Raw genomic sequence first — 27,310 nt, 5'->3', positions numbered from 1 at the left:
GGAGTCTCGCTCTGTCACCCAGGCCAGGGTGCAATGGCATGATCTTGGCTCACTGCAACTTCCACCTCCTAAGTTCAAGTGGTTCTCCCACCCCAGCTTCCCAAGTAGCTAGAATTACAGGCACCCACCATCACGTCTGGCCAATTTTTGTATTTTTGTAGAGACGGAGTTTCACCATGTTGGCCAGGCTGGTCTTGAACTCCTGACCTCAGGTGATCCACCCACCTCGGTCTCCCAAAGTGCTGGGATTACAGGGGTGAGCCACTGTGCCTGGCCGACAGTGTGACTCTTGAGACTAAAAGAACAGTTGGGTATGCCATTTCTGGAGAGGACTCCTACCTGTGAAAGGCACAGATACTGTTAAGTCCCCAGAAACTTGGATAGTCTGGCATTGGAGTTCACAGAATTGTTTGGGGAAATGAGCTTCCTTGGTAGGTAATTAGAGATTTAAAATGAAATTCGGGCTTCACATTCTAATAGTGTCATATTGAGTATGAGTGTTGACATTTCGCTTAGGAATGTCGAAGAGTGACTGTTCAGTTAACAAACATTTTGAATGTTTAAGAAAGGGAGGAGGATCATTAGCTCAAGTCAGAAAAATCAAATCTGAAATATTTAGTTTCTCTTTTATTATTTGTATTGAATAATGGGACAAAAATGGCGTATCATTAACTGAGATTTTTATGCATTTTGAGGTATTAGAAGATTGGATAGGAGTACAAAAAAAACCCATCAGAATTCAGGTAGGTAGCTCTTAATTTTCAGTGTTTTGTATCCTCAGTCATATTTTGCTGTACCTGTGAATATGACCTCTTACATCTTTAAAAAAAAGAAAAGATGGAGGTAGATGTAGATACCTTGTCACTATAGTATTCCAAGGTTTTCACACTTTTTTTTTTTTTCAGGTACCAGAGAATTTATGGTGGCCATATCAGAGGTCTTCCAGCCTAGATTACTTCTGGTCACTGATCTGTGATTGTCTCTAGGATAATAATAGAAATGTCAGGCCGTTCCTTCCAATAGCTTGTGTTTTCATTAGCCTCCACCTCATCTGTGAATGAGTGATTTGGGGGAAGAATATGAGAGTCAACAAGCATGCATCCTGACAGGATCAGAAAAGAACAGGTTTGGGTAACTTTTTGGTTTGACTTGTACTCTGACATCAGAGGAGGGTAAATGAACCCTGGAAATGTGTGAACTCCAAGCTCCTTCTCCCACCTAACATGAAGAGATAGTTCAAGGAGGCCTACACAACTGCTGAGCTCTTTCAGTTTTTTTTTTTTTTTCTTGCTGGGGAATCGGGGGTTGTAGGGGGGACAGGGTCTCCCTCTGTTGCCCAGGCTGGAGTGCAGTGGCATAATCATAACTCACTGCAGCCTCTACCTCCTGGGCTCCAGCAGTCCTCCTGCCTCAGTCTTCCAAGTAGCTGAGACTACAGGCACATGCCACTGGGCCCAGCCTATTTGAAAAACTTTTGTAGAGACAGAATCTCAATATGTTGCCCAGGCCGATCTCAAACTCCTCAGCTCTAACAGCCCCTCCTGGCTTAGTCTCCTAAAGTGCTAGGCTTACAGGCATGACCCACTGCATCTTGACTACTTTGTGGTTTTTAACAATTTGTGAATCTACATAGTCTTTGAATTAGGAATATTGTTTTAGAGCAGTCCACAAGCTGAGTCCCAAGTAGAGATCTCTGTTGGGATCTGTTTTTTGCAGTCACTGGTCTCAGTTAACCATACTGTATTTCTAGGAGGTTATTATAGAATTTGTTATTTCACAAATGAAATGTAAAAATTGTATCCTTCTCCCCCCCCCAAAAAAATAAATAAATAAAAATGACTCAAAAAAGTGATTAAGGATATACAGCAATTCTGAGTTAGGTTAGGATTTGAGTAAAAAATAATAGAAACAAGAAATGGAAGATGGGGAGGGAGCCCATTTAAGTAGAGATATTTGTTCTGTGAAAAAAAAATCAACACATCAGATTTCTTTTCTTTCTTTCTTTTTTTTTTTTTTTTTTTTTTTGAGACGTAGTCTCACTCTGTCACCCAAGCTGGAGTGCAATGGCACGATCTTGGCTCACTGCAAGCTTCGCCTCCTGGGTTCACGCCATTTCTCCTGCCTCAGCCTCCCGAGTAGCTGGGACTACAGGCGCCCGCCACCACGCCCACCTAATTTTTTGTATTTTTAGTAGAGATGGGGTTTCACCATTTTAGCTAGAATGGTCTCAATCTCCTGACCTCGTGATCCGCCCGCCTCGGCCTTCCAAAGTGCTGGGATTACAGGCGTGAGCCACTGCGCCCGGCTACACATCAGATTTCTAATGAAATCTGTTGAGCAAATGTTCCTGATGATAGTCTTTGCAGGGTTCTTGTCTTTGTGAGCCGAGAAGACTCCCAAGGATGCTTTGGTTTACTTTGCCTCTCTTTACCTTTAGTTTTTATCTGCCCTAATTGTAAGGTTGAGTGCTTTCTCTCCACTGTTAGCAGCTGGCTGATTTCATTTCTGGTTTTTTTGCAAGCAACAACTGTCACTGCATGATATAGGTTGGGTTAATTTTTCCTTTGAATTTACTGGTGACTTGGGCTCATTAACCAGGCGGTCACAAGTGCTGTACAGTAACAGGCTTTCTGTCTCTGTAGAATGAGATGCTTTGTTTTGAAGTGCCTTTGAGACAATCTTAATCTGTAATAAAAAAGGAACCTAGAAATCGTGTCTTTGAAAATAGACATGTGGTCATTATTTATGATTATAGCAAACTTTAATTTACTGGTACTAATAGTGAGGCTCCATGGTATAGTTAACCACAAAAGTTTATGTTTGGTTCTGGAATTTCTCACGATGTTTCTGGACACCAATTGCTATTCCAGGGATATTTTATTTAGACTGATCATTTAATTGGATTTTAGTCCCTGACAAAGTGGAGGGACAGTTCACAAAAGGGGAAAAAAAAATCAATGGATACGTAAAATTTCACTCTCACAAATAAGAAAAGAATTCAAATATATGTAAATGGCAATTATTAATTTCTATCTTGTTTTTTTTTTTGGCGGGGGACAGGATCTCACTGTCGCCCAGGCTCGAGAGCGGTGGTGTGATCATGGCTCACTGCAGCCTCAACCTCCTGGGCTCAAGCCATCCTCCCACCTCAGTCTCTCAGGTAGTGGGGACTACAGGTGTGTGTCACCACACCTGGCTAATTGTTCTGTATTTTTCTTAGAGGCAGAGTTTCACCATGTTGCCCAGGCTGGTCTTGAACTCCTGGGCTCCAGCAGTCCACCCACCTTGGCCTCCCAAAGTGCTGGGATTACAGATGTGAGCCGCCACACCTGGCTTTAAGTATTTTTAATGATCATAATTAATTCTGGGGAAAATATGGAAAAATGGGCATATGGCTGATAGGAACATAAATTGGACAGCCTTTCTAGCAAGTGTAGTTTGGTAACATATTTTAAGCCACTTAAGAAGCTTTTCCAGGGCTGGGGGAAATGGAGAAGGAATACTAATGTGTATGGGTTTCTTTTGGAGTGATGAAAATGTTCTAAAATTACATAAGGCTGTTAGTCGTACAGCATTGTGATTTTTTTTTTCATCTCTGCTGCTGGCAGATGAATTGAAAGGGAATTTTATCATATACAACCCATTATCTCAATAAAGCTATTTTCTTACTTTTTTTTTTTTGAAATGGAGTCTTACTCCGTGGCCCAGAATGGAGTGCAGTGGCGTGATCTCAGTTCACTGCAACCTCTGCCTCCCAGATTCAAGCAGTTCTCCTGCCTCAGCCTCCCAAGTAGCTGGGACTACCGGTGTGCACCACCATGCCTTGGCTGATTTTTGTATTTTTAGTAGAGATGGAGTTTCACCATGTTGGCCAAGGTGGTCTTGAACTCTTGACTTCAAGTGACCCCACCTGCCTTGGCCTCCCAAAGGCTGGAATTACAGGTGTGAGCTACCGTGCCCGACCAATAAAGCTATTTGTTTAAAATAGTTAATACCTTTGACCCAGTAACATGCTCAGTGATGTATAGTTCAGCTTTTCTTTATTACATCAAAAATTGGAAACTTTTGGCTGGGCGCAGTGGCTCATGCCTGTAATCTCAGCACTTTGGGAGGCCAAGGCAGGCAGGTCACCTAAGGTTGGGAATTCAAGACCAGCCTGACCAACATGGAGAAACCCCATCTCTACTAAAAATGCAAAATTAGCCGGGCATGGTGGCGCATACCTGTAATCCCAGCTACCTTGGGAGGCTGAGGCAGGAGAATCGCCCGAACCTGGGAGGCGGAGGTTGTGGTGACCTGAGATCGCGCCACTGCACTCCAGCCTGGGCAACAAGAGCAAGACTCCGTCTCAAAAAAAAAAAAAAAAATTGGAAACTTCTTGGTTTATTTTTCGTTTATTTTTCTTTTCTTTTCTTTCTTTCTTTCTTTTTTTTTTTTTTCTTTTTTTTGAGACAGAGCCTTGCTCTGTCTGTTGCCCAGGCTGGAGTGCAGTGGCGCGATCTCGGCTCACTGCAAGCTCCGCCTCTCGGGTTCACACCGTTCAGCCTCCTGAGTAGCTGGGACTACAGGCACCTAGCACCACTCCCGGCTAATTTTTTGTATTTCTAGTAGAGCCAGGGTTTCACCATGTTAGCCAGGATGGTCTCGATCTCCTGACCTCGTGATCTGCCTGCCTCAGCCTCCCAAAGTGTTGGGATTACAGGCTTGAGCCACCGTCTTAGTTTGTTTTATTTTATTTGAGATGAAGTCTTCCTGTGTTGCCCAGGCTGGAGTGCAGTGGCACAATCTCAGCTCACTGCAACCTCCACCTCCTGGGTTCAAGCGATTCTCCTGCCTCAGCCTCCCGAGTAGCTGGGATTACAGGCACCCGCCACCATGCCTAGCTAATTTTTGTATTTTTAGGTAGAGATGGGGTTTCACCATGTTGGCCAGGCTGGTCTTGAACTCCTGATGTCAAGTGATCTACCTGCTTCAGCCTCCCAAAGTGCTGGAATTACAGGTTTGAGCCACTGCACCTGGCCCATTCATTGTTTTTTCTGAGACAAGGTTTCACTCTGTAACCCAGGCTAGATTGCAGTGGTGTGATCATGGCTCACTGTACCCTGGAACTCCTGAGCTCAAGCGATCATTCCACCTCATGGCTGACACCGCCGGAGTTCATCACCACACCAGGCTAATTGTCTATGTATTATGTGAAAAAGTTTTAAAACCATAGTGTTTTTATATGTGAATTTTTTAATGAAGAGAATAGCCTGTCTTCACATTTTTTAGAGTACGTATGTGGATAATGGATCATTTTAAAAATGTTTTATTATGGAAAGCTTAAAACCTGTAAGTAGACAGAATAATATTGTGTGCCACCATGTACATAATATTATTTTTTTCAATTCCTGGCCAATTTTGTGTCTTCCATACCCCGGTTCTTTTCTATGTCTTCCTTATTGTTTGAGACAAATTATTGATGTGTCATATCATTTAATTTAGGTATTTCAGTATATTTTTCTGAAAAAGAGACTTTAAGAAACATCTGCCATCATTATTGCATGTAAAAAATTAATGATTCTAGTCAGTGTTCACATTTCCAATTTTCTTATAAATGTCATAAATGATAACTTTTTTTTTTTCTTTTTGAGACAGGGTCTTGCTCTGTCTCCCAAGCTGGAGTGCAGTGTCACAATCAGAGCTCACTGCAACCTCAACCTTCTGGCTCTAGCAATCCTCCCACCTCAGCTTCCAAAGTAACTAGGACTACAAGCGTGCACCACCACACCTAGCTAATGTTTTTCTTTTCAGTAGAGATGAGGTCTTGCTGTGTTGCCTAAGCTGGTCTCAAACTCTTCGACTCAAGTGATCCTCCTGCCTCAGCCTCCCGAAGTATTGGGATTACAGGCATTAGGTACCACACCTGGCCTGTCGTGTGTGGTTTTGTTGGTTTTTTTTAAACTTTTTTTTTTCCCCACAAACCAATTCATTAGTGTTTAGGTTGTTTTTTCTGTTTTGCTTTTTTGTTTTTCGAAATAGGGTCTTGCTCTGTCACCCAGGCTGGGGTACAGTGGCACGATAACGGCTCACTGCAACCTCGGTTTCCCAGACTCAAGCTATCATCCCACCTCAGCCTGCTGAGTAGCTGGGATTACAGGTGCCTGCCACTATGCCCAGCTAATTTTTGTATTTTTAGTAGAGATGGGGTTTTGCCATGTTGGCCAGGCTTGTCTCAAACTCCTGACCTCAGGTGACCCACCTGCCTTGGCTTCCCAAAGTGCTGGGATTACAGACATGAGCCACCATGCCTGTACTTCTTTTTCGATAAACATGAATTCATGTTGTATAATTTTTTTTTTTTTTTTTTTTGAGACGGAGCTTTGCTCTGTCACCCAGGCTGGAATGCAATGGCACAATCTCAGCTCACCGCAACCTCTGCCTCCTGGGTTCAAGCGATTCTCCTGCCTCAGCCTCCTGAGTAGCTGGGATTACAGGCATACACCACCACGCCCGGCTAATTTTGTATTTTTAATAGACATGGGGTTTCTCCATGTTGGCTAGGCTGGTCTCAAACTCCCGATCTCAGGTCATCCACCCACCGAAGCCTCCCAAAGTACTGGGATTATAGGCATGAGCCACTGTGCCCAGCCAACAACCCTTTTTCACTTTTTCCACCCTACCACCTAAAGGATACTGTGACTGTATGTAAGATTAAAGAATAAAAGCAGCTTAACAGAAATAAGCCTCTAGATTTGCCTCAGGCCATTGATCTCTCTAAAGCCAGTGCATCATCCCAACAAACAAGCACATTTAACAAGGCCAAGGAGAAGAGCTCTAGGGTTTCTTGCTCCCCAGTGCTGCTGCTTCCCTTCCCCAGCAGCAGCACATGGCATTGCTGTTTTCTCCAGAGTACTTGAAAGGGCTCTCTAGGGAGGCTTGCCAGACTGTGGGCAATTTCCCCTTCCCAGAGCACGATTACTAACACAAATAGAAACTAGGGTAGGGAAAGGATATTAAGCTCTCCTAAGAAGGTTGGTTTTCCAGAGATGATGGCAATAAAAACATATCCCTTATAATAAACTGGTAAACATTTAAAAAAAAAAAAGACTTTCTCTAAGACCTGGACTATTTAAATAGCTTGTTACAGCCCTTACCTTCCATTCTTATGAGCTATACTTCACCTCAATTCAACATACCGTTGAGTACCTGTTACGTGCCAAGGCCTTGTGGTAAGCCCAGTTACAGAAAAAAATAAGACACAAACTTTACTCTCAAGTAAATTCATGTGTGTTTCTGTTCACGATGTAACATGACAGGTAATAATAACAAACAGGAAGATATCTAAGCTGTGATTTGCAAGATAAATGTTAAGGAAATGGGGCCGAAAGGTGTGGTAAGAGAGAGAAGACATTCAGATAGGGAGAACGCCAATCTAGTAAGATACGTAAGGAATTGTAAGTAGTTTCATGAAACTGAAATATAAAAAACGAGGGAATCAAGTGTGGGGAGAGAGGCAGGATCCAGATCATGAAGGCCCTTTTATGATAGGGGGTAATGGGATTTCATCCTGCAGATGAAGATAAGCCAATAGTTTCATAAAGGGTATATTTTCTGGGTCTTGAAGGCTAAAATTGTGAGCATCTTCCATAACAAGATTAATCCTTGTCCATAAATCAATTTTAGTCCCAGATTTATCTTTTTTTGGAACAAGCCACAGTAAGAACTTCAGAGGAAGAGGCCAGGCGTGGTGGCTCATGTTGGTAATCCCAGCACTTTGGGAGGCCGAGGCAGGTGGATCACGAGGTCAGGAGATCGAGACCATCCTGGCTAACATGGTAAAACCCTGTCTCTACTAAAAATACAAAAAATTAGCCAGGCGTGGTGGCGGGCGCCTATAGTCCCAGCTACTTGGGAGGCTGAGGCAGGAGAATGACGTGAACCTGAGAGACAGAGTTTGCAGTGAGCTGAGATCGCACCACTGTACTCCAGCCTGGGCAACAGCGAGACTCCGTCTCAAAAAATAAATAAATAAATAAATAAAAAATAAAGAGGAAGAAGAGTTTTTCTTTGTGGTATAAAATAACATTTCTTGGCCAGGCGCGGTGGCTCATGCCTGTAATCCCAACGTTTTGGGAGGCTGAGGCGAGCTGATCAGTTGAGATCCGGGATTCGAGACCAGCCTGGCCAACATGACGAAACTCTGTCTCTACTAAAAATACAAAAATTAAGGCCGGGCGCAGTGGCTCAAGCCTGTAATCCCAGCACTTTGGGAGGCCGAGGCAGGTGGATCACGAGGTCAGGAGATCGAGACCATCCTGGCTAACACGGTGAAACCTCGTCTCTACTAATACAAAAAATTAGCCGGGCGTGATGGCGGGAGCCTGTAGTCCCATCTACGCGAGAGGCTGAGGCAGGAGAATGGCGTGAACCTGGGAGGCGGAGCTTGCAGTGAGCCGAGATCGCGCCACTGCACTCCGGCCTGGGTGACAGAGCAAGACTCTGTCTCAAAAAAAAAATACGAAAATTAGCTGGGCGCAGTGGCGCACACCTGTAACCCCAGCTACTCAGGAGGCTGAGGCAGGAGTATTGCTTGAACCCTGGGTGACAGAGTGAGACTCCGTCTCAAAAAAAAAAAAAAAAAAGTATATATATATAGAGAGAGAGAGAGAGAAAAAGTAGATTCTGGCCGGGCGCGGTGGCTCATGTCTGTAATCCCAGCACTTTGGGACGCCAAGGTGGGTGGATCACAATGTCAGGAGATCGAGATCATCCTGGCTAACAGGGTGAAACCCTGTCTCTACTAAAAATACAAAAATTAGCTGGGCGTGGCGGTGCATGCCTGTAATCCCAGCTACTCAGGAGGCTGAGGCAGGAGAATTGCTTGAACCTGGGAGGCAGAGGTTGCAGTGAGCCAAGATCACGCCACTGCACTCTAGCCTGGCGACAGAGCTAAGACTCCGTCTCAAAAAAAAAGAAAAAATAGATTCTTCTGGCCAGGTACAGCGGCTCACGCCTCTAATCCCAGTACTTTGGGAGGCCGAGGCGGGCGGATCCCTTCAGGTCAGGAGTTTGAGACCAGCCTAGCCAACATGGTGAAACCTTGTCTCTATTAAAAAAATTTAAAAATTAGCTGGGCATGGTGAGGGCACCTGTAATCCCAGCTACTCGGGAGACTGGGACAGGAGAATTGCTTGAACCCAGAAGGCAGAGGTTGCAGTGAGCCAAGATCGCACCATTGCACTTCAGCCTGAGTGACAAAGCCAGACTCTATCTCAAAAAAAAAAAAAAAAAAAAATTCTTCCAAACAGCAAAACTTAATAGACAGATCACCTCAAAGAACTAGAGTTGACCCCTCCAAAGTAACCAGGTAATTAATATTAATGTTCTCTTACAGGTTTATCAAATATAAAATGATATAGATAAGTGTGTGCTTCTCCTTTCGTTCCAGCCCTCAATACAAAATTCCTAAATAAAAGGGAGTATCAACATCAGATTGATGTATTTTGTATATAATAAGGTCACATCATACTTGTCATTTTAGAGAGGTAACCTAGAAGTCAAGCAGTAAAACAAGCTTTGCAACTATGTGGATGGACAAGATGTAATTGAAGATGAAGTACTTTAGAGATGGTATGGGTAAGGAATGGAGGAAAAAAAGGGAGGATTCCTCTGTATTCGTTTAGTCCTGCAGTGTCTATTCATGCGGGCCAAAAAACTCACAAGCAGATATAACAGTGTAATAAGAAAAAAAGTAAAACATTTTTATTTCTTTTTTTGTTTGTTTGTTTTTTTGAGAAAGGGTCTCAAATTTGTCAACCAGGCTGGAGTGCAGTGGCACAACCACGGCTCACTGGGGCCTCAACCTCTCAGGCTCAAGCAAGCCTCCCAAGTAGCTGGGACTACAGGTTTGCATCACCATGCCTGGCTAATTTTTTTTTTTTTTTTAAATAGAGACAAGGTCTCACTATATTGTCCAGGCTGGTCTCGAACTCCTGGGCTCAAGCCATCCTCCCAACTCAGCCTCCCAAAGTGTTGGGATTATAGGTGTAAGCCATTGCACCCAGCTGAAAACATTTTTCGGCAACGATAATGAGCATGAGAACTTTGCAACTTGGCAAAAACAACTGCAGATACAGTCAACTCTGGAAATTCACACATGAATTGTTCGGTTTGGGGACTGTGATAGCCTGTTACTCCTTCTGCCTACTGTAGGCTCACAATCTATTTTTTCTTAATGATTTTTTTTTTTTTCTTAGGGCCTTACCCTGTTGCCCAGGCTGGGGTGCAGTGGCGTGAACACGTTCACTGCAGCCTCAACCTCCTGGACTTAACCAAACAATCCTCCTGCCTCAGTGCGCTGAGACAGGGAGAATCAATCTCTTGAACCCGGGAGGTGGAAGTTTCAGTGAGCGGAGATCGCGCCATTGCACTTCAGCCTGGGCAACCAAGAGAGAGACTCCTTCTCAAAAAAAAAAAAAAAAAAAAAGAAAGAGGGTTGTCATTGGTGACTGGATTTCTGAGTTTTTGTTCCCTTCCATCCCTCATTCTTTGTATGGTTTTAAAATGTTATTTTTAAAAATTATGGCCAGGTGTCATGCCTCACACCTGTAATCCCAGCTACTTGGGAGGCTGAGGCAGGAGAATCGCTTGAACCTGGGAGGCAGAGGTTGCAGTGAGCTGAGATCGTGCCACTGCACTCCAGCCTGGGTCACAAGAGCAAGACTCTGTCTGAAGAAAAAAAAAAGGGGCCAGGGTGCAGTGGCTCATGCGTGTAATCCGAGCACTTTGGGAGGCCAAGGTAGGATCACGAGGTCAGGGAGTTCAAGACCAGCCTAGCCAATATAGTGTCTCAAAAAATTCCATCTCAAAAAAAAAAGTACAAAAGGCCAGGCGCAGTGGCTCACACCTGTAATCCCAGCACTTTGGGAGGCTGAGGCAGGCAGATCACGAGGTCAAGAGATCGAGACCATCCTGGCCAACATGGTGAAACCCCGTCTCTACTAAAAATACAAAAAAAATTAGCTGGGCATGGTGGTGCATGCCTGTAGTCCCAGCTACTCGGGAGGCTGAGGCAGGAGAATCGCTTCAAACCAGAAGGTGGAGGTTGCAGTGAGCTGAGATCGTGCCATTGCACTCCAGCCTGGGCAACAAGAGTGAAACTCCGTCTCAAAAAAAAAAAGTCTACAGACAAAATGTAAAGTTCCTCAGCCAGTCCCCCGTGTATGTATGTATATTCAAATATACAGCCGGATAAACGTATGTGTGTATGTATGTATGTATTTATTTATTTATTTTGAGACAGAGTCTCACTCTGTCGCCCAGCCTGGAGTGCAGTAGCGCGATCTTGGCTCACTGCAAGCTCCGCCTCCCAGGTTCACGCCATTCTCCTGCCTCAGCCTCCCGAGTAGCTGGGACTACAGGCACTCACCACCATGCCCGGCTAATTTTTTTATTTTTTGTATTTTTAGTAGAGACGGGGTTTCACCGTGTTAGCCAGGATGGTCTCGATCTCCTGACCTCGTGATCTGCCCGCCTTGGCCTCTCAGTGCTGGGATTACAGGCGCGAGCCACCGCGCCCGGCCTTTATTTTGAAATGGAGTCTTGCTTTGTCTCCCAGTTTGGAGTGCAGTGGCGCGATCTCGGCTCACTGCAACCTCCACCTCCCAGGTTCAAGTGATTCTCCTGCCTCAGCCTCCCGAGTAGCTGGGACTACAGGCACGCCACCGCACCTGGCTAATTTTTGTATTTTTAGTAGAGACAGGTTTTCGCCATGTTGTCCAGGCTGGTCTCGAACTCCTAACCTGAGGTGATCTGCCCACCTGGGCCTCCCAAAGTGTTGGAATTACAGGCTTCAGCCACCGTGCCTAGTTTTTTGGAATACTATGAAATGCTATTTATATTCTGTTCTAATCTATATATAATTTTCATATTGGCTTCAATATTTGTTTTTTTGAGACCGGAATCTCACTCTGTTACCCAGGCTGGAGTGCAGTGGCGCGATCTCCGCTCACTGCAACCTCCACCTCCCAGGCTAGCAATTCTTGTGTTTCAGTCCCCCAGGTAACTGGGACCGCAAGCGCGCCACCATGCTCAGCTCATTTTTTGTATTTGTTTTTAGAGATGGTGTTTCGCCATGTTGCCGAGGCTTGTCTCGAACTCCTGAGCTCAAGCAATCTGCCTGCCTCAGCCTCCCAAAGTGCTAGGATTACAGGCATGAGCCACTGCACCTGGCCAGGGCTCTACAGTTCATGTTCACATCACATGTTACTTAGGGGGAAAAAAGGGAAAAAATGAAGACCCAGAGTGTAGCAGTTATGCTATCTGTACTAATCTGTGTTTCTGAATTTCCTCATTTAATATTAAACCAAAATGGATCTGAAAAAAAAAACTACCTTAACATCTAAAAAAAAAAATTCCTTAGTATCATTAGATGTGTTCTCAATGTCAGATTTCTCAGATTGTTCAAAATTTTTTTTTCTTTTTTTTTTTTTTTTTTTGAGACGGAGTCTTGCTCTTTCACCCAGGCTGGAGTGCAGGAGCACGATCTTGGCTCACTGCAAGCTCCGCCTCCCGGGTTCTCGCCATTCTCCTGTCTCAGCCTCCCAAGCAGCCGGGACTACAGGCCCCCACCACCACGCCCACCTAATTTTTTTGTATTTTTAGTAGAGACGGGGTTTCACCATGTTAACCAGGATGGTCTCGATCTTCTGACCTCGTGATCCGCCCGCCTCTGCCTCCCAAAGTGCTGGGATTACAGGCGTGAACCACCATGCCTGGCCTCAAAATTTTTTTATGGTGGATTCCTTCAAATAAGAACTAGCTTTTCCTTTACGTTATTGATGTGATGCCTTACACTTATTGATTTTTTTGTATGTTAAACCACCCTTGCAGTCTTGGGATAAATCTCATTTGGTCATGGTGTACAATACTTTTAATATGCTGCTGAATTTAACTTGCTAGTATTTTATTGAAGATTTTTACATCTATATTCATAAGGAATATTGTTCTACAGTTTTATTGTGTCTTTGGCTTTGGTATCAGGATAATGCTGGCCTCACAAAATAAATCAAGAAGTGTTTCTTAGCCGGGCACGGTGGCTCACGCTTGTAATCCCAGCACTTTGGGAGGCCGAGGCGGGTGGATCACGAGGTCAGGAGATCGAGACCACGATGAAACCCCGTCTCTACTAAAAATACAAAAAATTAGCCGGGCGTGGTGGCGGGCGCCTGTAGTCCCAGCTACTCGGAGAGGCTGAGACAGGAGAATGGCGTGAACCCGGGAGGCGGAGCTTGCAGTGAGCCAAGATTGCGCCACTGTACTCCAGCCTGGGCGACAAAAAAAAAAAAGTTTTTTGTTTTTTTTTTTTTTTTTTTTTGAAATTTGAGAAGATTTGTTTATTCTGAGAATGCTTTTATTATTATTAGGCTGGAGTGCAGTGGCATGATCTTGGCTCACTGTAACCTCCGCCTCCTGGGTTCTAGCAATTCTCATGCCTCAGCCTCCCAGGTAGCTGGGATTACAGGCGCACACCACCACACCCGGCTAATATTTGTATTTTTAGTAGATACGGAGTTTCACCATGTTGGCCACGCTAGCCTTGAACTCCCGACCTCAGGTGATCCACCTGTCTCAACCTCCCAAAGTGCTGAGATTACAGGCTTGAGCCACTGCGCCTGGCCAGAACTTGCTTTTAAGTATAGCTTTCGTGCCAACTTTCTGTGTGATCTTAATCAAATATTTTTCAGGCCTCAGTTCCTGTATCTGTAAAAAGATATGTAATTGAATTAAATGCTCTTGAGTGCATCTCTATCAGTTTGTTGCCCTACACTAGGGTCTAATTTGGTAGAAAGATGTTTGCTTTCATTATAACAACTTGTTATCATGGATGAATTTCTCCGTGAAATTAATAGAGGTATAGACTGGAAAGCTGAAGGAGCTTTAAGAGGTTATTTGATTTAGTCCTCTGCCTTTACAGCAGCAAATTATTCTCTCTGCCCCATAGGTAGAGTAGTTAAGGTCCAGAAGGTTTAAATGATTTACCCAAGGTGTATAACTAGTTAAGTGTCAGAACAAAAAAAGCTAGACCTCAGGTCTGTTTACCACAGAGCCCATCGTACACATGTGGCCTTTTCTGAAATTAGGATAACTAGGTAAGTGATCTTTCTTCTGTTTTTCTTCCTCTGTAGGTTTTTTGCCCTGACATCCCTTCGTCTTGTGTTTTTACTTGCATTTGGCTTGATGATCATTGTGTGTATTGATCAATGGAAGAACAAAATCTGGCCTGAAATGAAAGGTGAGTTTGGTAGCATTTAGAACAATCTGAACTGAAGATGGCCTTTCCTATAATTTGTACCTTTAGTATTAGGGGTTTATGAGGAGGTGTATGGAGCTGGGGACTGTCTTTCGAAGTCTGAATCATTTGCTTTAGGAGGCACTTGAAGGGCTTGTGCCCCAGTTATGGTTCCTTAGAGCTGGGTTCTGCCCTTTCCATTGTTACTAAGCACAGGAAATCTGTACTCACCACCTGAGCTATTTTTGCCAACATAATGGCCTGAGGAATAAGTAGTCCTCAAATGAAAAATAATAATTATCATTATTGGACACTGCATCTTTATTGAGGCAGTACTAATTTACCTCTCAGGAATTTCTTTTAAATTGCTCATTTGCAAAACACTAGGCTAGGCAATTGTGACTTATAGAAAGTACCATGATGGCCGGGCACAGGGCTAACGCCTGTAATCCCTGCACTTTGGGAGTCCGAGGCGGGTGGATCACCTGAGGTCAGGAGTTTGAGCCCAGCCTGGCCAACATGATGAAACCCCATCTACTAAAAATACAAAAAATTAGCTGGGCATGGTGGCGCACACCTGTAATCTCAGCTACTAAGGAGGCTGAGGCAGGAGAATCACTTGAACCCAGGAGGCAGAGGTTGCAGTGAGCCGAGATCGTGCCACTGCACTCCAGCCTCGGTGACGAGCAAAACTCAGTCTCAAAAAAAAAAAAAAAAAAAAGAAAGAAAGCACCATGACATGTGGTGTCTTTTTAAAAAGCTAATGCATACACAAACAAATGAAAAATTAAGTGACAATTATAGACCAGTACCACAGATGTCACAGTGCAGTATGTGATTGGTATACTTACCATATATTTTTTCCCTAGCCTGAGAGTGGAACAAAGCAAAAGATTTGAACAAATCGAGAAAAAAGTCTGTTTCTGGAGAGTCCAGTGGCTTGATTAGTCTGAGGAACCAGAAGTTGCAAAGCATTTCCTGACATCAGAGAATTGACCATATGGCCAGGATGAAGGTTCATTAAAGGGAGTGCTAGGAAATAAAACTGAAAGTATGTTGGTATTAGGTTTTTTGTTTGTTTCTTTTCTTTTCTTTTCTTTTCTTTTGAGACGGAGTCTCACGGTGTTGGCCAGGCTGGAGTGCAGTGGCATGATCTTGGCTCACTGCAACCTCTGCCTCCCAGGTTCAAGTGATCCTCCTGCCTCAGCCCTGCTAGTAGCTGGGATTACAGGCACGCGCCACCATGCCTGGCTAATTTTTGTATTTTTGGTAGAGACGGGGTTTCACCATGTTGGCCAGGCTGGTCTTGAACTTCTGACCTCAGGTGATCCACCCGCCTCGGCCTCCCAAAGTGCTGGGATCACAGGCATGAGGCACCGTGCCTGGCCCATTCTTTTTTTTGAGACAGAGTCTTGGTCTGTCACCCAGGCTGGAGTGCAGTGGTGCAATCATGGCTCACTGTAGCCTCAACCTTCCGGGCTCAAGCAATTCTCCCACCTTAGCCACCTGAGCAGCTGGGACTATAGGCACTTGCCACCATGTCCAGCTAATTTTTGTATTTTTTCTATAGACGGGGTTTTGCCATGTTGCCCAGGCTGGTCTCAAACTCCTGGACTCAAGTGATTCACTCACCTCAGCCTCCCAAAGTGCTGGATTACAGGTGTGAGCCACTGCACCCAGCCGACTTTTTTATTTTTATTTTTGGTTTATTTATTTTTTATTTTTGAGACGGAGTTTCGCTCTTGTTGCCCGGGCTGGAATGCAATGGCACAACCTCAGCTCACCACAACCTCCACTTCCTGGGTTCAAGCAATTCTGCCTCAGCCTCCCTAGTAGGTGTGATTACAGGCATGCATCACCACGCCCGACTAATTTTGTATTTTTAATAGAGTTGGGGTTTCTCCATGTTGGTCAGGCTGGTCTTGAACTCCCAACCTCAGATGATCTGCCTGCCTCTGCTTCCCAAAGTACTGGGATTACAGACGTGAGCCACCGTGCCCAGCCCTATTCTTATTTTTTAACAAACTAGGTCTCACTGTGTTGTCCAGGTTTTGGAGTACAGTGGCGTGATCATAGCTCACTGCAACCTCAAATCTCTGGGCTTAAGTGATCCTCCCACCTCAGTCTCCCAATTAGCTGGGACTACAGGTGCATACCACCACACCCAGCTAAGTAAAAAAAAATTTTTTTTGAGAGAGTCTCGCTTTGTTGCTCGGGCTGGAGTGCAGTGGCGCGATCTTGGCTCGCTGCAACCTCTGCCTCCCAGGTTCAGATGATTCTCCTGCCTCAGTCTCCTGAGTAGCTGGGACGACAGGCGTGCACCACTATGCCCAGCTAATTTTTTTGGTATTTTTAGTTGAAATGGGGTTTCGTCATGTTGGCCGGGCTGGTCTCGGACTCCTGACCCCAAGTGATCCGCCTGCCTTGGCCTTCCAAAGTGCTGGGATTACAGGCGTGGGCCACCACGCCCAGCCGATAATAAAGATTAATTTAGTAGCATTTTTAGGACCACATGGAAGGAGGAAAAGTGGAACAGGGTGACCTGTTAGGAGACTGTGGCAGTGTCTTTGTGAGAAGTAGTCAGAGAGACCTCAGTGAATACAAATGATAGATGGCTTGGAGAGCTGTGAAGAAGGAAGATCAAGACATAAATAGTTGGGGCCAGGTGCAGTGGATCATGCCTGTGATCTCAGCACTTTGGGAGGCCGAGGCAGGAGAATTGCTTGAGCCAAGGAGTTTGAGACCAGCCTGGACAACATGATGAAACCTTGGCTCTACAAAAAATAAAAAAATTAGCCAGGTATGGTGGTGTGCACCCGTGGTCCCCAGCTACTTGGGAGGCTGAAGTGGGAAGATCCCTTGAGCCCTGGAGGTTGAGGCTGCAGTGAGCCGTGATTGCACCACTGTACTCCAGCCAAGACAACAGGGCGACACCTGTCTCAAAAAATAATTATTATTATATATGTATAATAAAAGACATAAGTGGATGGGGGTTAAAGCTAAGAGAGTGGCAGAATGGCATTACTCTTAGCAGGCAAAGGCAGACAGGAAAGTTGGTTTGAAGGGGTGAGAGAGGAAAACTGATGCAGATTTTAGACATGTTAATTTTGAAGTGTTGGCAAGATATTCAAACCAGAGTATACAGGTTTTAAATACATGCCCATCATATTTTATAGAGACTTCAAGGAATCGTGTAGTTCATCTGCCTATCTAATGGCTGGTGAATATCAAAAGACTTATACATCATTCAGGTAGATAATGGGTCTCCCCATTTTTTTTTTTTTTTTTTTTTTTGATTAGAGACAGGGTCTCACTGTGTTGCCCAGGATGGACTTGAACTCCTGGGCTCAAGTGATCCTCCTGCCTCAGTCCCCCAAGAAGACAGAACTATAAGTGAGCATGACTACACCTAGCTCTGGGTCTCTTTTTAAAGAGAACAGGCAGGCTGGGTGTGGTGGCTCACACCTGTAATTCCAGCACTTTTGGGAGGCTGTGGCGGGTGGATCACCTGAAGTCAGGAGTTCAAGACCAGCCTGGCCAACATAGCAAAAACCTGTCTCTACTAAAAACCCAAAAATAGCCAGGCGTGGTGGCGGGTGCCTGTAATCCCAGCTACTTGGGAGGCTGAGGCAGGAGAATTGCTTGAACACCAGAGGTGGAGGTTGTATTGAGCCAAGATCATGCTACTGCACTCCAGCCTGGGTGACAGAGTGAGAGTCTGTCTCAGAAAAATAAAGAGAACAGGCAGATTTCGGCTGGGTGCGGTAGCTCACGCCTGTGATCCCAGCACTTTGGGAGGTGGAGGAGTTCGAGAGCAGCCTGGCCAACATGGTGAAACCCCATCTCTAATAAAAATACAAAAATTAGCCAGGTGTGGTGGCATGCGCCTGTAGTCCCAGTTACTTGGGAGGCTGAGTGAGCTGACATCACGCCACTGCACTCCAGCCTGGGCTACAGAGCAAGACCCTGTCTCCAAAAAAAAAAAAAAAATTAGCCAGGCATTGTGGCGGGCACCTGTAGTCCCAGCTACTCAGGAGGCTGAGGCAGAAGAATGGGAGACGGAGCTTGCAGTGAGCCAAGATCGTGCCACTGCACTCCAGGCTGGGCGACAGAGCGAGACTCTGTCTCAAAAAAAAAATAAAAGAACAGGCGGATTTCTAGGGTTGGAGTTGTTACAACGTACCTTGTGTAGCCTGGCACAGATTGATGTGTATGGGCATCCCAGACACACTCAAGGGGTGAGAGGGACCATTTTTCTTGTACACCTTGGCTTTCAGCTGAGGTCATTAGAAAGGGGCTCAAATAGTCCATTTGGACCTTCCTTCCTTCCCCTCGAAAAATGAGTAGGCATAAGTGATTATTCCCTTGTCTGCAGCTCCCTAACTGGCAGTATAACACAGTGTCTCCTTTTTTATCGGCTATTACTGTTTTCTTTTCCCCAACCTATTAAAACTTGAGCTGTCAGACCAACAGCCTAACATTTTCATGTTTAGTTTTCCCTACCAACTAATGCTGGTGTTTGTTTTAATATTGTAGTGCCAAGACCCGACGCATTAGACAATGAGAGGTATGGAACACTAATTAAATCCCTTTTTGTTGCTCTGATTCATTCTCTTGTAATATTCTGGTTACATGTTGTTAACCCCATGTTCTGGACACACAGTGTAAGCTGAGAACCTAGGCTCTTCCAAATGATCATTTTAACACATCCTAAAGTTCAGGCAGCAATATGTTGAGATGGCCTGTGTCCTCTGATCTTTACAAGAGAAGTTTCTGAAAAAGAAGCATTACAGTGCCCCATAACCTGACATGCCAGGGAATCAGCTGCATTATTCAGTCCCAGTGAGAAAACTTAAAGGCAGCTAACTTCATTTGTCTCCTGGCTTTTATACGAGGTCATTTAGTGTTTTCTGTGACCTCTGGCTATTTAAAATTCCCGGTCAGAAAACACATTGGTTCCTGGCATCAGCAAGTCAAAGCCAAAGATTCCTCTTGTGTCTTACAGCTCCTGCTTTCATTTCTCAGTTCATCCACTCCATTTGTTTGATCCAAGGAATTTTCTCTGCTATGGTTTATTTTGGTTTTGCTTTATTTATTTTCTCTCTGAGGGGCACATCCACCATTTCGTCCCCCTTAGCAGCAGTGGTGTCAGTCAGACTGTGCTCACTTTTATCCCTAGATTGCAGTCACAGGGAATTGCAATGGTCTGAGTGCAAGGAAGAAAACATTTCTAAGCACAAAGGGCCTTGAAGCTGGGGGCAGGTTTACACACGTGGATTGGGCTGCTTGCTCATAGGGTGGAGTTGTCAGAACAAGTTTGTCCTCCTTGTACCTAAATTCAGGTTTCAACCTGGTGAGCCAAGAAGAAAGTCATGCTTCACCTCCAAAGCACCTGGGCCTAGTCACTCCCCAAACCCCATTTAAAACCGGAAGCACTGGCTGCCTGTACAGCAAGATGGGGGGACCCTCAACATCCTCCTTTCACAGCTCCCCCTTCTCTCTCCCATAGCTGGGGCTTTGTGCACCCTCGGTTGCTCAGCGTGCCCGAGCTCTGCCACCATGTAGCTGAAGTCTGGGTTAGTGGGACCATTTTCATAAGGAATGTTTTGCTTTTCAAAAAGCAAAACCCAGGCAAGGTAAGACTCTTCCCTTTTTCACTTTCATCTCTGGCCTCTCAGTTCAGTTCATGCTAAACTGAAACAGCTCCTTTACTACATGTCTTCATTCAAGAAAGTAAAGACTATGATGTTTATAGAGACAAAAGGAAGCTATAGGAAAGGCCTTCTGACCAGCCATTAGGACTAAGACAGGAGCTTGGTGACTGCTCATTTGGTGTGGTTGCCACTTAGATGAGGCCGTTTTCTTGCTTCAAGATGGGAAAGAAAGCTTTCTTGTGTACGTTCCGTGTCATATTAAATATGTGATAGGTTGTTGTGTTTTTTGGGTTTTGTGTGTGTGTTTCTGTTGACTTAAAAAACCACCACCAACATTGATTTCAGAGAGAATTTTTGGCTAAGTCCTATTCAAACCAATTTCTTGGCATGAAAGGTGCAGCCCTATGGGGTTAGCCATATAAAAGGAGTTTGAATAGAAGGGGACATGCTCCTTTTCTTCCCAAACAGAATCACCATTGGATGCAACAGTGGCTACACATCCATGCTTGACTTACAGAGTCTTTCGATCATATCTCTACCCTAACCCTCCACACCCACCCCAGTCCCCTGCCATGTGGCAGAAACTTAATACTCTTTCTTGATTCCCCAGTTCTGCTTGCTGAGCTGTGGGATACTGACCTTTTTGGCTGTCTTGGGCCGCTACGTCCCTGGGCTTCTGCTGTCCTACTTGATGCGTAAGTATGACATATACCTCCCCTACGAAGTGTACCCTGCTCATAGCTTTCCAACTATGGCTAACTCTAGGTCTGGGGAGAGGACTTTGATATTTCAGTTCTCTAGGATATGACCTTTGCATATTTTCATGACCTGTTTAGTGTCATGAAAATATCCTTCGTAACTTTAGCAGGCTCTCCACATACACAGTTCATTTCTTACCAAGTCAGAAATTGATGAGGGTCCACTAACATATATTGTTTGTATTACCAGCTATAAAGGACTGCCTGTCCCTGTTTAAGGAGGAATTTTTAGAGCCAGGGTATTGTCAGCAGAACATAACTCTTAGGGGTTTCTCTACTCAGTTCTATTTATGCCAGAGTACTTTTTTCCCACTTGGAGCATAGTTTTGTAAATTTAGTTACTTCCTGTTGGCATGTACTCAGCTTGCTTGGGGCTGGAAGAACTAAGTACTTATGCCTGTGGCTTTTGTATATCAAAACCTCGCATGATTTGTGTAATTTTTAGGCATTGTTACCATTTATGGCTCAGTGACACTCATTGCCAGGTTCTGCCCTTGGCCTGTCAGCAGCATACTGTGCTGTGCACAGCCCTGCACTAGGCTCTGTGGGTGGCTATAGAAGTCCCTGCCCTCAAAAATTCCTTCAAGTGTAGGGGAGACTGGTGAAGATGACCGGCAGACTTGGGCAGATCTGTTCCACACTTTGTGTCCAAGCCCTAAGGACCAATAGCAGCGCTACAGTTGGGAATGTTTTTTGCAGCCCCTTCTCCATTTTGTCACTGTTTACCATGCCTCCTCACAGTTGTCACTGTCATGATGTGGCCCCTTGCTGTGTACCACCGACTGTGGGATCGAGCATATGTGCGGCTGAAGCCAGCTCTGCAGCGGCTGGACTTCAGTGTCCGTGGCTACATGATGTCCAAGCAGAGAGAGAGACAATGTAAGTGTCATGGTGTCATTCCTTCCACTTAGGCAATTTGGGGCGAAAAAGAGAAGCCCATAGGTCTGACATACTGGGTGGGTCCTCAAAAGTGGAAGTGGGGGGTAGTTGGTGGGGGTGAGGATTGGTAGGTAAAAATGATACTCTGTTCTAGGGAAACCTGTGCAGGCTTGCCAGTTTTTATCATTTGGAATCCTAGGCTCCCGTTTTAAACCTATCTGATAAAAGCTCTTTCAAGTTGGATAAAAGCTAGACAGTGAAGATAAATTCCTAGTATTTGTTCTTTTTTTTTTTTTTTTTGAGACAGGGTCTCATTCTGTTGCCCAGGCTGGAGTGCAGTGGCATGATCATGGCTCACTGCAGCCTCGACCTCCAGGCTCAAGTGATCGTTCTACCTCAGCCCCGCCAAACCCTTCAGTAGCTGGGACTATAGGCATGTGTCACCACATCTGGCTGATTTTTAAATTTTTTTGTAGAGATGGGGTCTCATGTTGCCCAGGCTGATCCTGAACTCCTGGGCTTAAGCGATCCTCCTGCCTTGGCGTTCCAAAGTGTTGGGATTACAGATGTGAGCCACCATGCTGAGCCCACAGCAGATCCTTTCAACTCCTAAGCCTGGTCTCTCTTCACTAGTAAAAGCTGCCTCCCAAAGGTGATTAAAAACTGCTACCTTAGAGGTTGTAAGTGTACTAGCCTGAGATCTATGCAACACTTTAATGATGTTAGTACAAACTTTTCCCTCCCTTGTGTGGTCTTGTCAGGTTTTGTGTTTTATGGAGGCCTGGCCTTCAAAGAGCCCTGTACTTGGTCATCAAGGCCCAAGTCCCCTTGGGGCAGCCAGTTGAATAATACCAGTCCTCAAAAGTCTGATTTAACAAGGTGTGCATCTCCTTTTGCCCTCTCTCTGATCATGTCTACTTAACACCTTGACGTTAGGTCTGCCTTTAGCCATCCAGAGAGTTGTTGACAAAGCCTGGTATTTGATCATCTGACCAGAATAGAAATGTGTGCCAGGCTGGGCGCAGTGGCTCACGCTTGTAATCCCAGCACTTTTGGAGGCTGAGGTGGGTGGATCACCTTAGGTCAGGAGTTCGAGACCAGCTTGACCAATATGATGAAACCCCGTCTCTACTAAAAATACAAATATTAGCGGGGTGTGGTGGTGAGCACCTGTAATCCCAGCTACTCAGGAGGCTGAGACAGGAGAATCGCTTGAATCCAAGAGGCAAAGGTTGCAGTGAGCCTAGATCACGCCATTGCACTCCAGCCTGGGCAACAAGAGCAAAACTCCATCTCAAAAAAAAAAAAAGAAATATGTAGGGCCTGGTGGAGAGGATGTTGGAAGCTGAGATATTTTCTCCTGTGTTATCAACTCACCTTGCATTTAGGCTCAGCAGCTCAGCCTTCTGTTATTATTATGTAGGCTTAGAGCCAGATTCAGAGAGGCTCTTTGTTTTGTGTTCTGATTTTATGCCTTTAAAGTCCAAAGGGGATTTTACGCTGGTGGGAAGGTATCAAGCAAGGCTTTGTGCTCTTCCCACAGTACGCCGCAGAGCTCTCCACCCAGAACGAGCCATGGACAACCACAGTGACAGCGAAGAGGAGCTTGCTGCCTTCTGTCCTCAGGTATCTTGAGTGTGGGAGCTGCTTCACTGTCCAGTTTTCTTTAGCTCCCTTTTAACCATCTGACAGCTCACACTTAGGCCATAACCAGGTTTGAGGCCTTAGACTCCCCTTGTTCCCAAGACCAGTAACAAGGAGAGAAGTGAGACTTTGTTCCTAGATCTCAATTTTTTTTTTTTATCATATCATTCCTCTAATCAACCTAGATCTCAATTAGAGCCTGATGCCCAGCACCGCTCTTCCATATCTCTTTTTACCCTACCATTATGGAAGAACTTCTGGAGCTGGTACAATCATCTTTTAAACAGCCCAGTTCACCCTTGGGTCTGTGCAGTATGTGTATCCTCCTACCACTTTGAAAAGTTATCTCTGGGTCAATTATTTGCCTTAAAGTAAGTGGGTAATTGACTCCCCCAAGACTGCTTTTCTTCCTGTGCTTAAGAGGTTATGAATGAGTGTTTTCTTTGGGAGAGCAGCCTAAAACGGGTCAAGATTTTTTTGTTGTTGTTACTTTCACATGTATTGATTAAAAAAAAAGGGGGGGAGGGGGAGTTTTCAACGTGAAGTTACCATCTATCCCTGATTACATTGATGGTCTTCGGATAACTAATGCTAGCTGATCAGTAAAGCTGTACCTGGTGACTACACATGGTTCCTGATGGCATTATCTCACGTTTGTTGGTCTTTTCTTTTCCTAAGCTGGACGATTCTACTGTTGCCAGGGAATTGGCCATCACAGACTCTGAGCACTCAGACGCTGAAGTCTCCTGTACAGACAATGGCACATTCAATCTTTCAAGGGGCCAAACACCTCTAACGGAAGGCTCTGAAGGTGAGGGCAGCCTTTGACCTCAGTTAATAATGGCTCTGACTGTTGCCTCTTAGCTTCCCTGAACAGAGGGGATACTGGTGCATGCTCCTCTCCTGTTTTCTGAGCTGTGGATCAGGTGGCAGAGCAGCCTGAGGGCTGTGGCTACAGCCAGGATGGCACTGCTGCCCTTCTTGAAGACTTTAGTCCCTTAGTAGCCTCAGGCACTAGCCTCACAGAGGACATAGAAGAAGAGAGGGGGAATTGTGTAGAGATAACAGCCATCTATAAGTGGAGGGGAAAGTTACACCAGTCCCATGGGTTTATTTCACCCTGAGAAAGCCAGGGTGGGAAAAATCTGGTCATGTGGGGGGCTGGGGCACAGGAGAGCCAGGTAGGTGCCGTGACTCAGACACTTCTGTATTCTACCAGACCTAGATGGTCACAGTGATCCAGAGGAATCCTTTGCCAGAGACCTTCCAGACTTCCCTTCCATTAATGTGGATCCTGCTGGCCTGGATGACGAGGACGACACTAGCATTGGCATGCCCAGCTTGATGTACCATTCCCCGCCAGGGCCTGAGGAGCCCCAGGCCCCACCTGCCAGCCGGGATGAGGCTGCGCTGCCGGAGCTCCTGCTTGGTGCTCTCCCTGTAGGATCCAACCTCACCAGCAACCTTGCCAGCCTGGTCTCCCAGGGTATGATTCAGCTGGCCTTGTCAGGGGCCTCCCAACCAGGCCCTTCTGGAGCACCTGCCCAGAGAGCAACGAGAGGCTTCCTGCGGTCCCCCAGTTCAGACCTGGACACTGATGCTGAGGGGGATGACTTTGAACTTCTGGACCAGTCAGAGCTGAATCAGCTGGACCCTGCCAGTTCTAGGAGCCACTGAGGCAGAGACTCCTTTTAGGAGTCACTGTGGCTTAGGTTTTTTCCTCCCCATCCCACTTAAGGTGATGGGGCAAGGGAAGAACTCGGCTCCCCTCTCCTGAATTATATTTGTATGCTGGGTGGCCTGGCTGATGCTCAGAAACCTGTTTAGAGAGGACACTTACTCCCCTCCCACCAGCTGGATGCCCATTTCTGAGCTCAGTCACTGAAGTGAGAGTGTGCTCCCCCAAGGGAGGCTTCTCTCCATCAGGATGGTACTTTGGGGGAACAAAATAGTCAGGGATATTGGTTCCCCTTTGAGGAGGTGCTGCTGTTTGCTTTTAGGTATGAGTGCTCAGGCCCTCACTGAAAGAGCCCATGCCTGCCTTCCTCCTTTCATCGCCTCTCTAGAGCCCCCAAAGTCAGGCAGCAGCTGGAGTAGTTACATTGTCATCATCTTTTTTTTGAGACAGTTTCGCTCTGTTGCCCAGGCTGGAGTGCAGTGGTGTGATCTTGGCTTACTGCAACCTCTGCCTCCCAGGTTGAAGAGGTAGGTTCTCCTGCCTCAGCCTCCTGAGTAGTGGGATTATAGGTGCCCGCCACTATGCCTGGCTAATTTTTCTTTTGGTATTTTTAGTAGAAATGGGGTTTCACCATGTTGGCCAGGCTGGTCTCAAACTCCTGACCTCAAGTGATCCACCTGCCTTGGTCTCCCAGAGTGCTGGGATTAGTCGTCATCTTTTGTTAAACCAGGATTTGATTTCTTTTTTTTTTTTTTTTTTTTTTGAGACAGAGTCTTGCTCTTTTGTCCAGGCTGGAGTGCAGTGGCACGATCTCAGCTCACTGCAACCTCCGCCTGCTGGGTCAAGCGATTCTCCTACCTCAGCCTCCTCAGTAGCTGAGATTACAGGCATGCACCACCATGCCCGGCTAATTTGTTTGTGTTTTTATTAGAGATGGGGTTTCACCATGTTGGCCAGGCTGGTCTACAACTCCTGACCGCAAATGATCAGCCCACCTCAGCCACCCAAAGTGTTGGGATTACAGGTGTGAGCCACTGTGCCCAGTGTGATTTTTTTTTTTTTTTTTAAAGCAAAGTTGTCCTTTGGTTTTGCAGAACAGGCCTGCCCTCTCTCCTCTAGCCCATCATTTCTTGGGGCCTGAACCCCAGTGCTCCAGAGTATTACTTGTGAAATTTAAAAAATGTGAATATGATGTGGGGATGGGCCTCTTCTACATTACCTTGGCCCAGGGGTATCAGCTGGCTGGGAGGATTAGTGAGCACCTCTGTATTTTGAGGTCTGAGTCTTCTGGAGCTGTGTAGTTAATCTTCGGTTTCTGATAACCCCTGGGTCCATCTGGCCATCAGCCTCAGCAGTAAGCAAAGCAATACCATACTAATTTATATGTTCCTGTTTCTTCCTCTGCTTCTCCTTTGGAGAAGCAGTAATTCCATGGGGGATGATACAGTAGCACTTTGCAAATGGCTCCATGTCATTCATCCCAAGGGCCGTAATCTCTTGTACCACCTATTCTTACTTCCTGTTCAACTCCTTTACAGCTTTTATTTTCAACTGCTTCCCAACTTGGTGGGGCCTCCTTTAAGGATGAGGCAATAGTAAGAATGTGGCTGTAATCAGCAGAGACCCCTCTGAGGGGTGTCTGTTCTGCAGCCCCTAGTAAAATCATGTGAGACAGAAACCTAAACGTGGTAATTGATTCTAAACCTGTGCCAGTCTATAGCCTCTGTCTCCCCAATCAGAGCTCAAGCCAAACTCTTCTGTCCTCTTTCCTTCTGCATTAACCCTTTGCTGATCCTCAGGGGCCACTCCCCCAACACCCCTGTACTTGGGTGAGGGATGTTGGACAGAGCTTGTTTTCATGTACTGCAGGTGGGGGTGTGCTGACATGTTTGCTCTTGGTTGATGGAGAAGGTACAGAGGCCAGGGAGTGAAAATGGTTGACAGTGAGAAGGGGGAAGAGTTCGGTGTCTCATAGTCACTCATAGTGGGGTGGTCAGGGGTAATGGCATCTCCCCACTTTAGGCTTCTCAAACACTTTGGACACTTCTCAAGTTCAGATGTCTTACAGGTGAGCTCTGATGTGGAAAGACAGGAGGTGTGGGGAAGGAGGGGGATTTCGTGTGTTTGCATGAGTGTGCGCTTCAGGCCTTGGGAGTTGGCAAGAGGGAGGGAAGGAAGGAGAGCCACATCTTCGGAAGGTGTTTCTTGTACCTGGGGGATCCTGCTCTGAATCTCCATAGTCTCCACTGTGAACTGAGGGGAGGGGAGGGGTGTGCTGGGGAATAAATCTTGTATGAGAACAATCTTTAAGAGACTGATGCTGAATGGTGTCCTACCCTTGATAGGTCTTCTCTTGTAAATCTGAGTTCTGATTAATTTGAAGTGATAGCCTTAAAAGAGGAAGCCCAGGTATGAGGGACCCACC

The 27,310-nt window shown here is 45.6% G+C and overlaps 1 protein-coding gene across 2 annotated transcripts in view; it reads left to right on the top strand.

Moving 5' to 3' along the window:
- RETREG3 (reticulophagy regulator family member 3) overlaps positions 1 to 27,204 on the top strand; it is a 30,687-nt gene extending 3,483 nt beyond the window's left edge. The window contains exons 2-10 of one of the 2 annotated variants that reach the window (XM_032163695.2): positions 696 to 743; positions 14,169 to 14,275; positions 18,809 to 18,839; positions 19,782 to 19,908; positions 20,537 to 20,621; positions 21,426 to 21,563; positions 23,107 to 23,189; positions 23,886 to 24,018; positions 24,427 to 27,204. In XM_032163695.2, coding sequence (XP_032019586.1) covers positions 14,221 to 14,275; positions 18,809 to 18,839; positions 19,782 to 19,908; positions 20,537 to 20,621; positions 21,426 to 21,563; positions 23,107 to 23,189; positions 23,886 to 24,018; positions 24,427 to 24,884 — 1,110 coding nt within the window. In that variant the 5' untranslated portion in view covers positions 696 to 743; positions 14,169 to 14,220 and the 3' untranslated portion in view covers positions 24,885 to 27,204. The remainder of the gene's footprint in view (positions 1 to 695; positions 744 to 14,168; positions 14,276 to 18,808; positions 18,840 to 19,781; positions 19,909 to 20,536; positions 20,622 to 21,425; positions 21,564 to 23,106; positions 23,190 to 23,885; positions 24,019 to 24,426) is intronic. The other variant, XM_032163694.2, reaches the window with a different exon arrangement.
- Positions 27,205 to 27,310: the final 106 nt, after the last annotated feature.

This window comes from Hylobates moloch, unplaced genomic scaffold (assembly GCF_009828535.3).
Source record: "Hylobates moloch isolate HMO894 unplaced genomic scaffold, HMol_V3 SCAFFOLD_10, whole genome shotgun sequence".
Taxonomy (NCBI): domain Eukaryota; kingdom Metazoa; phylum Chordata; class Mammalia; order Primates; family Hylobatidae; genus Hylobates; species Hylobates moloch.
Note: the sequence above shows the minus strand (reverse complement) of the source record. Positions and strands in the feature narration are given on the sequence as shown.